The 13,316-nt window shown below is 43.3% G+C and overlaps 1 protein-coding gene across 3 annotated transcripts in view; it reads left to right on the forward strand.

Moving 5' to 3' along the window:
* B4GALT6 (beta-1,4-galactosyltransferase 6) overlaps positions 1-13,316 on the forward strand; it is a 115,094-nt gene that overhangs the window by 68,435 nt on the left and 33,343 nt on the right. For all 3 annotated transcript variants that reach the window (XM_075584776.1, XM_075584780.1, XM_075584783.1), the window contains exons 3-4: positions 9,052-9,165; positions 9,930-10,054. In XM_075584776.1, the coding sequence (XP_075440891.1) occupies positions 9,052-9,165; positions 9,930-10,054 (239 nt within the window). The remainder of the gene's footprint in view (positions 1-9,051; positions 9,166-9,929; positions 10,055-13,316) is intronic.

Genomic DNA, 13,316 nt, shown 5'->3' on the forward strand with positions numbered 1-13,316 from the left:
TAGGAGCTCTAGCAACACTTCATGGGCCAATGCTCAAAGTGCAAAATAGCCGTAAGCGATTAGAGGATTACATGGTACAGTATCTCGATTTTTGCTGATTATGCCAACATTTGTAGGATAAAGGGAAGTATACTACATTGTGGAAGTGCAGATATCAAACTTTTGCTTTGAAAATTGAGTACAGGCATACCCCGGTTTAAGGACACTCACTTTAAGTACACTCGCGAGTAAGTACATCTCGCTCAATAGGCAAATGGCAGCTCACGCATGCGCCAGTCAGCACGTCCTGAACAGCAAAACCGGCTCCCTACCTGTACCGAAGCTGTGCGCAAGCGGGGAGACTATAGAGCCTGTTACAAATGCGTTATTTACATCAGTTATGCACGTATATGACGATTGCAGTACAGTACATGCATCGATAAGTGGGGAAAAAGGTAGTGCTTCACTTTAAGTACATTTTCGCTTTACATACATGCTCCGGTCCCATTGCATACGTTAATGCGGGGTATGCCTGTATATGCTTTTTATTTTGTACTGCAGCTATTACATAAAATGGGTAAGGCTTTGTATCAGAAAACGCCCTTCTTCCTGTGTGAAGAATTAAGTTGCACAAAGTAAATAAATATTTTCTCCAACAGTCTGCATAAATTTGTATAGGGCATTAAATAGTGCAGAATGCATTTTTTTGCTTCAGAAGGACCATGGTGTACTTAACTTTCTTTGCATTTTGTGACCATGTTCTGCTAATGTACAATTTTGGTAGCATTAATAAGCCATGTACAGCTGAACCCCGTTATAACGCGGTCCTTGGGGTCCACAACCCCGAGACCATAACCGGGATCGTGTTAAAATTTCACCGGCATCTAGATCTCTCTCCTCTTTGCAGATGTCAGCTCTCTCCTCTATCTCCTATGAAGTGAGGAGAGATCTAGATGCCGGTAAGTCCTCGCACGGCAAAATGGAGGTTTTAAAATCGGGAGCCATGCTCAGACCGTGTTATAAGCGGATTCGCGTTGTAGTGGGGTTGAGCTATACTTAATTACACAACTATAAACTGCTGAGGGTTATTGTTGCAGGGTACATGCAACCACACACGCGGGTTCTCTTGATAAGGCTTATTTATTGAGCCTTAAAAACATACAGCACACAAAAACAAAATAGCTTCTCCAGCATACAAAAACAAAATAGCTTCTCTTCAGCACACAAAAACAAAATAGCTTCTCCAGCATACAAAAACAAAATAGCTTCTCCAGCATAGGAAACAAGACAGCTTCTCTTCAGCATGCAGGACACAGATAGTTCATCACATATGTACTTTGAAAAACAGACCTTATAGCAGTAATCTCTTCAGTATTTCAGTCCTGTCTCCTGACCAGCTAGCTTGCATGTCTGTACAGCCTGGGGGTTTTAAAACACCTTGATTATGCAGCTGGGGTCAGACTAATTAAGCAGCCGTTCTCAAGCGAAACTGAACCTAGTCACTGCTGCACTGGAAGCCTAAACATAGGTTTGCAAGGTACCGTAAATTCCGGACTATAAGCCGCTACGTTTTTCCCACGCTTAACCTCGCGGCTTATACAATGACGCGGCTAATATATGAATTTTTTCCACTTTCTGCTCTCCCCCTCCCTCCCTCCCTCCCGAGTCCACTCTCCCGCGCCCCCCCGTGAGCTCGCTGTCACCATCCCCGCGAGCCCGTTGTCACCATCCCCCGCGAGCCCGCTCTCCCCCTCGCAGAGTAGCAGCGCGCTCTAGCATTGAGGCGCTTCCTGCCTGCTGCTTGCTAGAGCGTGCATGCACTCCTGCTTGGACGGCAGAGGTAATGTGAGGTGCTGGGGGCTTGATGTGAGGTTCTCAGGGGTTAATGTGAGGTGCTGGGGGGCTTGATGTGTGGTGTAGGGGGGGTTGATGTGTGGTGCAGGGGGGGTTGATGTGAGGTGCTGGGGGCTTGATGTGTGGTGCAGGGGGGCTTGATGTGTGGTGCAGGGGGGCTTGATGTGTGGTGCAGGCGGGCTTGATGTGTGGTGCAGGGGGGGGTTGATGTGTGGTGCAGGGGGGGGTTGATGTGTGGTGCAGGGGGTTGATGTGAGGTGCAGGGGGGGTTGATGTGAGGTGCAGGGGGGGTTGATGTGAGGTGCAGGGGGGGAGAGTGATGTGAGGTGCAGGGGGGTGAATGATGTGAGGTGCAGGGGGGAGAGGGATGTGGTGTGCAGGGGGGTATTGTGTGTTTGATGTGGTGTGCAGGGGGGTATTGTATGTTTGATGTGGAGGGGGAGTACTATGTGTGTGGGTGAGGTAGAGAGGTGGGGGTACGAGAGAGATAGGGAGTATCGCAAAGGTTGATAGTGAGGGGTTCTGGGGGAGATATGAGGATGATGATGAAGGGTGCTGGGGGAGATATGAGGATGATGATGATGAGGTGCTGGAGGAGAGATGATGATGATTTTACCCGTGCGGCCCAATTTTTTTTCCTTGGAACAGTTCGGCCCTTCTCACGTTACGAGTTGTGCAGGCCTGCATTAGACCAATGAAATTGCCGAACGGGTGAAGGTCAAACAACTTTTTTGTTTACTGTTTAGATTACATAGAGCGCGCTCAAACTTCCCATCATTCTGATTACGGTAGTCATTTTGTCACCCTCCTCATGGCAAAGACACGGAGAAATGCATATGATGCAACTTTCAAGTTGAAGGCGATTGATCTGGCTGTTGGAAAAGGAAATAGAGCTGCTGCACGGTAGCTTGGTCTTAATGAGTCAATGATAAGACGTTGGAAACAGCAGCGTCACGAATTGACTCAGTGCTAAAAGACAACTAAAGCTTTCAGAGGGTAGAAAAACAGATGGCCCGAACTAGAAAATGAGCTCGAAGACTGGGTCAACACACAGAGAGCAGACGGCTGAGGTGTTTCAACTGTGCAGATCCGACTGAAAGCCAAAACAATCGCCACCGCAATGAAGTTTGAGGATTTTACAGGTGGACCATCGTGGTGTCTCAGATTTATGAGACGTAAAGGCCTGTCCATCAGGGTACGGACGAGTCTGTGTCAGCAGCTCCCTCCCGACTACGAGGAAAAAGTTTCAAACTTCCGCAAATTCACTGATGCAAAGATAGCGGGGCATTCCATTGGCCCGCACGACATCATAAATATGGATGAAGTTCCTCAGACGTTTGACCTGCCTCTCACTTGGACTGTCAACAGGAAAGGCGAATCATCTGTCACGCTGAAAACAACTGGGCATGAAAAACGCACTTCACCTGTGTTCTGCACGGCATCGGGAGAAAAGCTTCCACCGATGGTGATTTTTAAACGCACGACGATGCCAAAAGAAAAATTCCCGAGAGGAATTGTTGTGAAAGTCAACAAGAAAGGATGGATGACGGAAAGCCTAATGCATGAATGGCATACGGAGTGTTACGTCAAGCGACCGGGAGGATTCTTTCACAGGAACAAGGCATTACTCGTTTTGGACAGCATGAGGGCCCGCATAACAGATTCGGTGAAAGAAGCCATCAAGAGGACAAACTCAATTCCAGCTGTGATTCCTGGGGGCACAACAAAGTTTTTGCAGTCACTCGACATCAGTGTAAATCGTGCATTTAAGGTGGCGCTCCGTGTTCAGTGGGAGGCTTGGATGACAAGTGGGGAGAAATCCTTCACTAAAACGAGCCGCATGCAAAGAGCAACTTATGGTCAAGTCTGCCAGTGGGTCCTGACAGCGTGGAGCATTGTCAAAAAATCCACTATCATCAACGGGTTTCGAAAGGCTGGACTGCTGCGTGTTGAAGAGGGCTCAGCGGGGGATTTGCCTCCGGATGAAAGTGACGAGAGCGACAATGAAAACGATCCAATATCGGATGAAGCAATTCTGAGGCTATTCAACTCCGACACCGAAGGAGATGACTTCAGTGGTTTCAGTGCACAGTAGGAGGAAGATAGTGACCAATGACTTTCTTGGTAGGCTACTGTTTACTGCAAATTTTTTATTTTTTGTTACAAGCCGTATTTCGTTAAAGCCTGTGTAAAGTTCATTTGTTTCAATGTACCGGTAGGCACCTGCGGCTTATAGACGTGTGCGGCTTATATTCAGGTGCGGCTTATATTCAGGTGCGGCTTATATTCAGGTGCGGCTTGTTTATGTTCAAAATAATACATTTTTTAAAATTCAATGGGTGCGGCTTATATTCAGGTGCGGCTTATAGTCCGGAATTTACGGTATATGGCTGGTGACGTTCATTCCCCCTTCACAGTTATAATTAGAAGTACAGTAATAAGCACTGCTGAATGACCCTGAAATGAAGATACTTACACCCCGCCCCCCTTGTAACAGGGGCTTATCCCTGTTTAAAAGCTGCCTCAGAGCTCTTGAGTAATCCAACAGGGAGCTGGTTAATTGCAGCCAATCAATTAACCAGTCTCCACCTGACTAATCAGAACTGTAGAAAAGCCTCTTCTGGAAAACTGCAGAGATTCCTTTGCACACCACTGTGCTGACACAGAACAGAGACACTTCTTGGCATACAGGGTTGCAGACACAGGAGAGCAGAGAAGCCTGCACAAAGACTCCTTAGCACACTGCTCTCCTTTTCCAGCACAAAGACTGATGCGAGAGTCTTGAAGCACACACCCGGGCTGTGTGCTGACAACAGACTTCCTGGAGAAAGCCAGAGGCGCGGCACCAGCACAATCGGATAAGACTTTCTTTTATATATTGCTCCCTGATAAATATATTATGGTTTTTGGACTGGGAACTGGCCTATTCAGCCAGTCAAAGATAGTTAGGGCATGTATCGTCTATCTAGTCAAGTGGAGTAGGTGTTTGTTTTTGTATGCTGTACAGAGTTTAAAGGTATAGGCTCAAAGCCAGGTTTTAATTTCACCCAAATTGGTCTCCATTAGTGTACCTCTGCACACATCTCTTACTTGGTGTATATGTATGAAGCAGACTAGCATAATTTTGCCCTTGCATAGAGCCTGATATGAAGCTGCACTGAGAAGATAGTGCAGAGAAGAGCCTTTCATAAAAGGGATTTTAAAGTCTAACCAAGGGAACCTCCTTGGCTGAACTGAATTAAGTTACCAATATCCATTCCTGGATTGTACAGGGGATTTAAATAGCTATCCAATAGGAAGCCATCATTGATGATGATGATGATGATGATGATGATGATGATGATGTAGCTTCCTACTGACCCGCAAGACCTGAGACATTTGAAAGTTCAGTTTATTTTCCCTGGAGGAGCAGAGACGCTGATCACTTCACTTGTAAACATCTTGGGTACTGGGTGATTCCCAGAGCTGGAATTGACTGTTCCACTCGAGCGGACTACTCGGTTCCTGTGTGAAGAAAAAAAAGGCTGCGACAGTCCAAATTGATTTAATTTCTTTGCAAAATGTAAACATCTAGAGACTTCAACCCAAAGTTCTGCAAATATAACACTTAACAACTGGGATTTGAGATGGTGATGATCGTAGGTATGCTACACATGCGCTTGGATATACTTCTGTGTATGAATGTGGTGAGCTATTATGCATTTTAATCCATCTGGTGCTTCAGGGGTTAATGGTGCAAGAGTGGGGGTTAAAAATACCATATGTTCGGTTTGTAACAGGTCGGGACTTTTTCCGGGTTTGTACTTGTCTTCAAAGAGAACTTAATGACTTTCGTGGCAACTTTATAAACATGATCTTTTTAGTGCTAACTTCAATGAGTGGTATATTATAATTAGAAATGTCGGGTATAGCAGATACAGGGGAACAGATATTTATTTGTCGCTCAGGTTTACAGGAAGGACACTCATGCTTAGTCTTATTGTGTCTGCCATGCGCAACTGAATGTATTGATGTGACTCTTGTGTAAGTATTAGTTAAGGAAAGTTTGAGGGCGTTTAGACATTGAGGAGAAATATAAACATAATTTTTGTAGAGTTTTTTTTTTTTTTTAACTGTCGTAAAACTGTCAATCTAACATCTGATTTTCGACAGGGGTGGGCTTATGTTTCCATGGAGGAAGAATGTATTTAAGTCTTGGCAAAGATTCTGAAAATTACATTTCAACAGATGTGTATTTGGACCAAGCACGTGATCTCTCCTATTTACTTGACCAGTGACCTCTGGGGAAAACCTATGGCATATGATAATGTATAGGGTTTTCTGGTTGTTTTTTTATCTTGATATTTTGAGAAACTGTTCTGCATCTATTGTAATTGTATGTTCTTGTAATCCTTTTTCTGTAATCTAAGCACTGTATTTTTTTATGTATATGTAGTGTATGTCTTTATTTATATAGCGCCATTAATGTACATAGGGCTTCACAGTAGTAGTACACGTGACAATCATAAATAACAAATAATATAAATAGCGGGTAATTGGAATAAATGCTTCAGACATAAACATAACTTTTAGGAAGACGAGTCCCTGCTCCGAGGAGCTTACAATTTAATTGGTATGTAGGAAGAACGTACAGAGACAGTAGGAGGACATATTGGCAAGTGCTTCTGCAGGGGGCCAAGCTTTATGTATCATGTCTAGTAGTATCTACAGTGCTACTAATATGCTTCTTTAAGCAAGTATGTCTTAAGGTGTGTTTTAAAGGTGGATAGAGGGTGCTAGTCGGGTATTGAGGGGAAGGGCATTCCAGATGTGTGGGGCAGTCAGTGAGAGAGGTTTGACGGTAGAGGGCTTTAGATACAAAGGGGGTAGAGAGAAGAAATCCTTGAGCAGAACGCAAGAATTGGGATGGGGCATAGCGAGAAATTAGGGCTGAGATGTAAGGAGGAGCAGAAGAGTGTAAAGCTTTAAAAGTGAGGAGGAGAATTGAGTGTGAGATGCGGGATTTGATTGGAAGCTAGGAGAATGATTTCAGCAGGGGAGACGCAGAGACAGATTTAGGAAAAAGTAGAGTGATTCTGGCAGCAGCGTTTAGGATAGATTGTAGGGCAGACAGGTGAGAGGCAGGAAGGCCGCACAGCAGGAGGTTGCAGTAATCGAGACTGGAGAGAATGAGGGCATGAATCAGAGTTTTAGCAGTCGCACAACAGAGGAAAGGGCGTATCTTGGTAATATTGCAAGGGAAAAGGCGACCGGTTTTAGAGACATTTTGAATGTGAGAGGAGTAGAGTGTGACCCCCAGGCAGCGTGCTTGGGCTACTGGGTGAGTGAGGTATTAAGGCCAGGTTTGGGAGGAAGTATGAGGAGCTCTGTTTTTGCCATTTTAAGTCGGCGAAAGCCTATCCAGGATGGTATAGCAGAGAGACATTCATAAACTTTGGTCTGTACATCAGGTGTAAGGTCAGGTGTTGAAAAGTAAATTTGTGTGTCGTCGGCATAGAGGTGATATTTAAACCCAAGGGATGTTATTGGGTCACCTAGAGAGTGTGTGCAGAGAGAAGAGGTCCCAGGACAGAACCCTGCGGCACCCCCACAGAGAGATCTATGGAGGAGGAGTTAGCTGAAGACACTAAAAGTACTATGGGAGAGGTAAGAGGAAATCCAGGGTAGAGCTTTGTTACGAACACCAAGAGTATGGAGAATGTCGAGGAGAAGAGGATGGTCCACGGTGTCATGCTGCGGAGAGGTCGAGTAATATGAGCAGAGTGTAATGACCTCTGTCTTTGGCAGCATGGAGGTCATCAGTTATTTTAGTGAGGGCTGTTTCAGTCGAGTGAACCGTGCGGAAGCCAGATTGTAGAGGGTCTAGGAGAGAATAGGTGTTGAGAAAGTGGAGCAAGCGAGAGAATACAAGACGTTCAAGGAGTTTAGAGGCAAAAGGCAGGAGGGAGACAGGTCGATAGTTAGAAAGACAGGTAGGGTCAAGCTTGCTGTTTGAGTAATGGTATAACGGCTGCATGCTTGAAGGAGGAGGGAAAGGTACCAGAGTAGAGGGAGGTGTTAAATATGGGTATAAGCAATGGGGTTATAGTAGGAACAAGATGTTTTAGGACTTGGGAGAGAATGGGGTCAAGAGGCCAAGTGGTAGAGGGAGAAGAGGAGATCAGCAGTGACACAGCCTCCTCTGTGAGCGGAAAAAGAGTCAAGGAAGGCAGGAGGAGAGTTGGGAAGCTTTGTTGGATGGGAGGAGGAAACAGCGGGGATGTTCTGACAAATAAGGAATGCTTTGGGCTCTTAATGAACTGCTGCACGCTCTGGAGAGTATTTACATTTTTGGACACATTTTGCTACAACACATTTTTGTGTGTGAAGGGCATATTTTTTCTATTATAAACGGGGACTCTGGCAAATATATTCATTTGGCATCTTATCTTTTTGCATATCTCGGGTGGTGGCAGCGTATTGATATGATTGCAATTAAGTAAGGGGTTAATATTAACTCCTTTTGAGGTACCTTTGCGGAGGAGTAAGGTCAGTTGGCTAGAGTAGAAGTGTGTAAACCCTGGCTGCATATCTAAGTCACCTGCCACTTGTGTGCTGTTCGCAGCAGGTTGTGTATGGGGACGGATTTAAGGGAGATGTTAATCATTTTGATTGACCGTTGGGGAGGTGAAAAGTGGGGCGGCTTGCGAGCAGTCTATTAACACTTGTCATTTAGGGGAGATATTGTCCATTTGAGGGACCTTTGCGTATGTGAAAAGTGGGACTGCTTGCGAGCGGAGTATTAACCCTTGTCCTGTATACATGCCACGTGCTCACAGGTGTCGTATGTGACAATGAACAATATCAATGAATGTACATAAAAGGTTTAACTATAATGCTTGTTATGTAGGTGCTTATGTAGGATTTTCCTTTTTGCTCATTCTAAATATAACTGTTGGCACAGCATATGTATAATGGGTCAATCACAGCTAAGCAAGGCACTACAGATGCAGTCCTCACATTTCCCTGAGGATTGCAGATGCCCTTGCTTTCAGGCTGATGACCAAAATCTTGTTTTAAATATTTAAAAATGTATTATGTCTAGTAACGCCACTAATTTAATATAAAATTAGTTGTACTCAAATCACGTTTTAACACCATGTAATGTATAATTTTTTTGCAGGTTACTTTCAATGATGTAGTTTATTTTGTTGGTTGTTTTGTTTGTTTTTTTTAAAGATTATCCTGATGGTATAAATTCTACCGATTTCATTGCGCAGTCAACAGTGTTTTTGCCTGAAAACTTCACATTTTCTCCTCACCTTCCGTGCCCAGAGAAGCTGCCTTTTATGCGTAAGTCTTTTTGATGTAAATACTTTGCTTGCCATTTTAATAATATCTGTATTCTCAAACGTTTTTACTTGTTAGAGTTCTAAAATTTTAATGGAGACAGAGCAAGTGCAAAATTCTCTTCTAAGCAGCAAACTATATAAAAGTAGTTTTATTGGTTGGTTAATAGAAAAATTTGATCATACAAATTATATTCAGCCACTCTATACTTAGCAGTGGAAAACAATCCATGAAGCTGTACAAAATTAAACATTATTTCCTGTAAACCCCTTTTTCGACACTGAAAAAGCCAGTGGGACTTAAATAAATTAATGTTTTGGGGGGTGGTTTGTTAACATTCTTTATCCCTAAAGGTATTTTTAAATTGTTTAATCGTTGCTATTTGGAGGTCTGTCCTGTTTTAAAAGCAGCTTTGCGAATCTCTGTACACAGTTATGCTCCACATGCATGGACATAGTTAAATGTGTTTATTGAAGGATATACAGTATATATTTTTTCTTAATATTGCTTCAGAAAGGTTTTTTTTTTTTTAATATATAGAAAGCTGGATAGCCATTGAGAACCATTTGAGTTGCAACATTTTTCATAACTTTTTCTTTCCATGACTTATAACAAAACTGAAATATGCTTTATCTGTTTTACTATTAAACTGAGAATGTTTGTTCATTTTACACCACTGCTACATTCTAAGAATATTTTTTTTAATTGCTATTGAAGAAAACAACTGTTAGCCTTTAGCTAGGTTTTCAACATTTCTACTTACACAGGTGGGCGTACTAGGATCAATATGAGTGAAATCACTTTAGATGTTGTGCACCATCTTTTTTCGAAAGATATGGACATTGGGCCAGGTGGTCACTGGAAACCAAAAGACTGCACTCCACGATGGAAGGTGAGAATGGATGAATGTTGGCCTCTAGTTTTTATTAACATTCTCCTTCACAGAACTATGTCAGGTAGGTTGATAGGAATGGAGAACAAAATGTTCCCCTCACTGCCTCATGCAGTAGATTCCATGTGCTCTTTCGTGTCTCCCAGATGTGAAGCTAGAATATTTACCAAAATAAAGCACACTGAGCAAAACTTGAAATACAGATTTCATGAAATTTCTCTTCAGAGTATAGAGAGATTTCTTGGGGAGGAGCCATTAGTTGCTAGATCTGTGCTGTATGCCATTTTTTTTATTTTTTTTTATAACTTTGATTTTATTGGGTGAGACATTACAGATATGATAACACCGCCCAATGGCTTACAGAGAATCACCGTAATGCCGCCTTCGACCTCCAACAAACCAACACTGAGCGACATGACTTACAGGACTAACAAGGAGACAGGGACAGGGTGGGGGAAGGGGGGGGGGCAGGGCGTGGGGGGGGGGCGACTCTGTTGCCTCTTCCGTTTGTTCCTCCAGGTCAGACACGGTTTTCCTTCCTGTGGGAATGACTCGGGCCTAAGCCTCCGACCCTCGGCGGCACCCCATTGTATAAGAATTCGCTCCTGCCTTTCGTCTGTGGCGTCCCCTAACGTCCAGGATCCGTTTCGTCACCGGAGAACTCATCTTCTATCTATTATTGCAGTATAGTGGCGCAGTCCACCCCCGGGATGACCGTCTGTGCCAACCATGGCGACCAGACTTTTAGAAAATTTGTGCCGGAGTCGTTGACCAGACTTGTCAACTGTTCCATCCGGCAGACAAACCAAATTCTGTTTCTAATTTTGGGTATAATCGGGATCTCTGGTTGCTTCCGCAGTGCTGCTATCTCACACCTGGTGGCCGTGGCAAAATGTGCAATCAATTTGTGCTTTGTATTCGAGAACCCCCGGACCCGCCTGCCCAGGAGGAACAGCCATGGGTCAAGGGGGATCTCCACCCCAATCAGCTGCTGCAGCCACTCTTTAACTTCCGCCCAAATCAGAGCCACCTTCGTGCAGGACCACAACACGTGGTTCAGGTCCGCTCTTTCTCCGCACTGCTTGGGGCGCTGTATGCCATTTTTGAACATTTACCTTACTTCAGTTAACCACTGTAATAAAACCGTACAATTTACAATTCCTAAATACTGGACTCCAAAAATGTCCAGAATTAATCGGTCTCCCTATTTTATAGATGGGAAGTACTTATTTCCATGTTAATTTAACTCTACTTGATCAACCATTTTGTTGGATTTGTCAGTAGTTGTTGTCCATTGTACAAAATACAATCATGAATATCCCAGTGTCAAGTCAGAAATACAAGAAATGAGAGTTTCTGCCTTGGAGGGTTAACTAGTTAGTGTAATTAGAGCAAAACATACAATAAGATTGCTATAAGTTCACAGTGGTAGAGGTGTGTTTTTTAGGTGTTTCAAAGATTGAAAAAGTGAATGCGTAGTGAATTCAAGATGGGAACATCAAAGGTAGTATGTTGCATGGGAGAGAATACTGTGATGTGGAAGATCTGCGAAGTTAGAGCACAGACGAGGGATTCTTGAGTTTAGGCATGAGACTACCAGTGAAGAGGAAAGTGCTTAGTTCCATGATGGACAACATTTGAAGGAAATGAAAACGGCATTTTATAGAGAATAGATTTAAGATCTCTGAAGTGGCAAGCCAGGTAATACAAAAATTGACAGTACTATAGCATGAATAATTACAGTAATTTATCTGTACTGGGAGAAGAGGAGTATGTCCGAGCTATGTGATAAAGCAGAGGACTGTATTTGACCAGAAAAAGATAAGTCATGTGAGACTCAACCAACATTCTTGTTGAATAGGATAACCGGTGATGTCATCTGCTTTGATTTCAATGGGGCAGACCAATTTAAGACTAAAGAGTGTGTTGGTTTAATAGAGTAATATGATACATTCACATTTAAACACCGTTAAAAACCATAAGTATTTTTGAAAGCTAAAAGTTTTTCCTTTTTGTTTTGGGTAGTCGGTGTTATACTGTATCAGTGATAACCTCTATCCCTTTGAGATGGCACTCGGTAAGTATGGACACTTGCAGCCTGTCTGAGCACCAATTAGAAATTGGGGCAATCATAAGGGAGAGATAAAGCATAGATTAGGATGAGTAAATCCACCATAAATCTTGTTACAATGTTTACAAACATTGTCAGGATAAATCTTTTTAAAACGAATTTAAAAGTTCTTGTATTTTATAGAAAAGTATGAATCTCCTCATTGGTGTATTTTTTGTATGTGGGTATATGCAAGGCATACTGTATATAGATGGTGTATACATCCGCATACATATTATACTTCAAGCCAAACAATTTATCAGTGATGCACAAGACTGGTCCTTGGTGGATACCAACAGTATAATGAAAGATAAAGATGAGACAGAAGAGCTGGTGGTTAATGTATGACTATGATCTGGGGAAAGGGTGCACAAACTGGGGGGCATAGCGGTTGCAGAGGCCCTGCGCTCTTCCCCCAAGGCATTTAAATTAGTGATGGGGATCGCGTGAGGCCTCTGCAAGTTCACTGACCTTGTCTTCGGCTACGCCATGACAACGTGGCGTCATGTTGCCATGGCGCTGAGAGCTGGAGACAAGGTAATAGAGGGGGGCGCGAGCAGGCAGGGGGGCACAGCAGGGAAAGATTGCGCACCTCTGATCTGGAATACAGTCTTGCCACATATATCAATAAAACAGGAAATGAGAAGGTAATTGTTGAGGGGGAGAAATTCTCAAGAAGGATGGAAAGGGAATATTTGTTAGTGCGGTTTCTGCAGTGCATGCAAGTCAAAAGCTTAGTTGAATTGTATCAAGAAGTGGAATTTTTAAACTTAATTTATGACTATTGTATATGTACAAAACCTTCAAGGATTTTGGAAACCTCTTAGTCAGTTCTGTCACTAGCCTTTCCCAAAGACATTTCCCTGTTACCAAACCAGTGTAGTGCCATTTTATCCCGCTCCAGATCTAATTGCTCCCTGTAGATTCTAACTGGAGGTGTCTTCTATGTTAAAAAGCATGCCCAACCTCAGGCCTTCTATTTGCATAATTTATTTACTACTTTCTAACGGACATATCCTGCTGCCTGCTATTCTAACCAAGTTCTTCCATGCTCCCTTGCCACACCTGTCTGTCTTGAATCTGTGTTAACTTCAAAATATGCTATCTTTCCCTATGTCATTTTTGTACAATAACTCTGTGTATTTACTTGTA

Source organism: Ascaphus truei, chromosome 2 (assembly GCF_040206685.1).
Source record: "Ascaphus truei isolate aAscTru1 chromosome 2, aAscTru1.hap1, whole genome shotgun sequence".
Lineage (NCBI taxonomy): Eukaryota > Metazoa > Chordata > Amphibia > Anura > Ascaphidae > Ascaphus > Ascaphus truei.